Here is a 4,274-nt window from a genome sequence, read left to right as displayed (position 1 = left end):
TCATCTCATAGTGTCTGCTGTGACAATGTAAGCGTCCCCTCTGTGGGGACAATAAAGGTTTTCTGATGTCCCTTTCAACTGGTTTGAAAGAAGAGGGTTAGGGCCACATTAAAAAATAGGGGTCTGACCAAGAGAAAACATTTCTTTAGTTCTGAGATAAATATCAAAATATCACGATTCTGCTAAAAAAGTTTTTTTTTTTTGCTGAGACTTGTGTTTCTCCGAAAATCTTAAAATTACCACTTTTCCTCAGCAGTCAGAATTCTGAGATTTTGAGAAAAAAAGTCATAATTTTAGAAAAGAGACACCATTTTGAGATTTTCTGGAGAAAATAAATCAGAAATCTGAGAAAAAAGGTTCGTACTTTTTCACGAAGAACGTCAACATCAGGAGAAAAAGTCAGAAATATGCCAAACTTAAAGAAACTAAACAAGGCCCTAATCCTCGTCTGGAGATGTGTCATCGCCAATGTATTATATAACTGTTTACTAAGTGGCATCAAATACTTCATATGATTCTGATTCTTTTTCTTAAATGTTATAGCGGACAGACTTTGCTCGATGTTTCCGTCTGAAGTCACCGTGCTCAAAGTGAAATCAGATATCAGAGCAATCATCTGATATAAATCACTCACAGGAACCACGAGGCTTCTGATGAAATCTATAACTAAATAACCTTGACCTTAATCCAAGGTATATTACAAATACAATCAGTGATGCAGTGGAAGAAAGAAGGACAAAACAGCAATATGTAAATAGGATTCGTTTTTAATTTACGATATCAAGTCTTAAATAGTGACAGATAACTATATCTTAAACGTTACATTACATATTTAAAATGTAAATGCTTAAAACCATCGACCTCTCACATACAATAACAAATATAAAAATAAGTGGTGACTTAGGTGCGTTCACACCTGCCTTGTATAGTCTGGTTGAATTGAACCCTGGTGCGTTTAGCCGCTTGGTGCGGTTCATTTGGGTCGGTGTGAACGCAGTCCGAGACCTCTTAAGTGAACTAAACAACCGGACTCTGGTCCACCTAAAGGAGGTGGTCTCGGAGCGCTTGCTTGTGAACTCTGGAGCGGTTCATCTCTGGTGTGAACGCAGTCCGCACCAAAACATCGGACGCGCAGTATTTACGTGTCACAAGAACGCGGATGTCTTCAAAAATCTTTAGCGAAAGAGTCTTTCAAGACATCCGCGGTTGTTTAGTTAAAGAGTGAAGCAGAATGAAGTGTTGAACAGTGTCGTGTAAAGTAAACATTCTCCGTCAGCTATAAAAGTAAGAGCACCTGTCGTCGGTGAAACGCCCTCCTGACTGCAGAACGTCTCTCATTATGCTATAATGTTTTTTAACGGACGTTGTCTGATTATATAATCATATGCGCGGGCCGCTAGTGTCTGTTTATCCCCAGATCAACAGCAGCATGAGAATAACCTGCCCAAAGTGCCGATGCTCCATGGCGGAGGCTCCGGTAGAAATTGCCGGGATTTGCATTTTCACCCCCTTAATGTCTGACCAATGGTTGAACAGCATTTCCGAGCACATGACTTGTGTTTAAAGTTTATAGTCCGTTTGAGTTTTGCTGTGTGAACGCAAACCGAACCTTCTGAAAATAATAATAACTGTGTAATATATAGCTGGCTGCTAAATCCTAAGAACTGTTACAGGATTTGTATTTTGAAAAAAAAAAAAGATTTTTTATTTTTTTTGTATTATATTTTTTATTTTATCATAACTTAGTACTTTTTTTAACATATGTAACATTAAGCTGTCCGTGGCTCTTTCCTGCTGTAACGATGCAAATGTCCCCATGCCTTTATTACGTACATCTCCAGTATATCACGTTACTGCACTCCAGAGGCGGGACCAAGTCATGTGACTCCTCTGCTGCACTCAGTCTGCTAATGTGTGAACCCTGAAACAGGTTGTGAGTTATCTTTGTATTTTAATCAGGGATGCAGTGGGAGAAAAACGGACAAAACAGCAATTTAAAAATAGGATTTGTTTTTAATTTACAATATCATAAATACTGACAGATAACAATATCTGAAAAGTTACATTAAATATTTAAAATTGAAATGCTTAAAGTTAAAACCATCGACCTCTCACATACAACAAACAATATAAAAATAAGTGGTGAACTCTGGTTTTAGAGATTCTGAAGCATCTCTCAGCCGGACGTCAGAGATCTGGTTTTAGAGATTCGTTGCTTTCACCGTCTCCACCGTGTCTTCGTCTCTCGACATGCCGTGATTGTCGTACATCTCCAAACTCTTCTTGCTGTTCCTCCTCTTCATCTTCTCCTCATCCTCCTCCTCCGTCCGGCAGCATTTGCAGCAGCAGCAGCATCTCCGCCCGCAGAACCCGAACATGGACTGCACCACGGCGTCCCACGGCTCCATGGAGTGAAGCGGACGAGGAAGGAACTCCCAGCTCCGCAGTATCCGAGGCAGGAAACGTTCACATTGCGACTGCATCACGTTTACGACGATTACGAAGATCACCAGCGCCACGATGGGCACGCCGACGCCCACCAGGACCTGCCATCCCGCCATAGAGAGGCCGAAGATGCTCAGAGGAAGCACCAGGAAGCAGATGACGAGGTAGACAGCAGCGAACCAGCGGTACTGAGCCGTGTGGTTCCCCAGGCCGCGGGCCAGACGGATGGGAATACGCGTGAAGGGGATCGGGTACCAGAGCATGATCCCCATGATGTTGAAGAAGAAGTGGCACAGAGCGATCTGGAGGAAACAAATCAGAGCTGTGACCTCAGGGGAAACATCAGGATACTACTCTGAGAAAAAGCTAACATTAGCATGCTAATATGGGTCCAAAAGAGAGGTGCAGCCAAGAGTCCTCACACCCCGAAAATCACATCGACAAATCCCACTCCCAAAATCCTGGTTTAATCTTTGACAAATGTCTGTGTCTTCTTCAACATCATGGGGTACCAGAGCTGTGACCTCAGGGGGATCATCAGGATACTACTCTGAGCTAACATTAGCATGCTAACATGGGCCCAATAGAGAGGTGCAGGAAGGAGTCCTCAAACCCTCAACATCACATCGAGAAATCCCATTGGATGTGTAATGGCTAACTCTCGGGTTAGCCATTACACACCACGATGTTGCCATCATGTTGATGTTTAGCAGGTATAATGTTTACCCTAGATGTTTACTTGGCAAGCATGCTAACAATACAAGAAGTGTATTCCATTCCAATAAAATTCCACAATTGTTGATACCCAACCCAGTCTCCCGGCGTGTCGTGTTGGAGTCACGAAATCAATGTAATCTCTTGATTCGTGTTCACCAACACCATTTCCCCTTTTTCTCGTGTCACACAGAACGATTTAAAAAGTATTTCTATTGGTAGTGTGTTTCGTGCCTGCAGCACGTCTTTCTGTCCGGTCGGGTCTTGGAAGAAGATATTTTATAACTCAACATCTTACCCTGAGCCTAACCCTATCCCTTTTATTTGTTGCCGTCCGTGAGGAAAATAAATTGCTCAGAGCCTCAGAATACTGAAATCTGTATTTTTTGTCATATTTTTTGACAAAATGGGGAAATCGTGTTGGTGAACACGAATCAATAGATTCATTTCGTGACTATAACACAAAATGCCGTGAGACTGTTTTGCGATACCACGTAAAATCACTTCGACACACTCTCCATGATGACTGTTTGTCTACTGGTTTTTGTTAGGAAGTCAGAGAGGTTTCTCCCATCTCCCAAAAGGTAACATCTTACAGTTAGCTGCTATATGATTACTTGGCTAGCATGCTAAAAATACAAGAAGTCAGGTCGATTCAAATAAAATCCCACAATAGTCGATACCAAGTCGATACCACGTACAACTGGAGTCACATGCACTTCGACAAACACCCTGTGATTACTGTTTATCTTCTGGTATTTGTTAGGAACTCATAGAAGTTTCTCCCATCTCCCAAAAGTCAACATCTAACAGTTAGCTGCTAAAAGCTAATAGCTAACTACCAAACTCCCACTGTTCTCCTCCCAGTGTCCACACAGATAAACCACACATGGAGAGTATTTTAAATTAATCATCTGGCTAAAACTTTCTCTCAGAAAGGTATTCTGATTGTGATAGTGATGCTAACAGCTGTTAGCCTCTCACCTGCAGAGAGTTGTTGAGCGTTTCTCCGGGGCTGGCCATCGCAGCCAGGATAGCCGTGGTGGTCGTTCCAATATTAGAGCCCAGAGTCAGAGGGTAGGCTCGCTCCAGGCTGATCACCCCGATACCTGGGG

The 4,274-nt window shown here is 42.4% G+C and overlaps 1 protein-coding gene across 1 annotated transcript; it reads right to left on the bottom strand.

The window, feature by feature from the left end:
* Window positions 1-2,118: 2,118 nt before the first annotated feature.
* Window positions 2,119-4,272, bottom strand: LOC104953382 (sodium-dependent phosphate transport protein 2B-like; the record flags this gene model as incomplete). Its single annotated transcript, XM_010780321.1, has 2 exons — window positions 2,119-2,747; window positions 4,144-4,272. Coding segments are annotated over 2 exons (675 nt in total), but the record flags the coding sequence as incomplete, so codon positions are not given.
* Between the last annotated feature and the right edge of the window lie 2 nt (window positions 4,273-4,274).

Source organism: Notothenia coriiceps, unplaced genomic scaffold (assembly GCF_000735185.1).
Source record: "Notothenia coriiceps isolate Sejong01 unplaced genomic scaffold, NC01 NC01_scaffold00021603, whole genome shotgun sequence".
Classification (NCBI taxonomy): domain Eukaryota; kingdom Metazoa; phylum Chordata; class Actinopteri; order Perciformes; family Nototheniidae; genus Notothenia; species Notothenia coriiceps.
The sequence above is the reverse complement of the archived record's forward strand: the minus strand, read 5'-3'. Positions and strand labels throughout refer to the sequence as shown.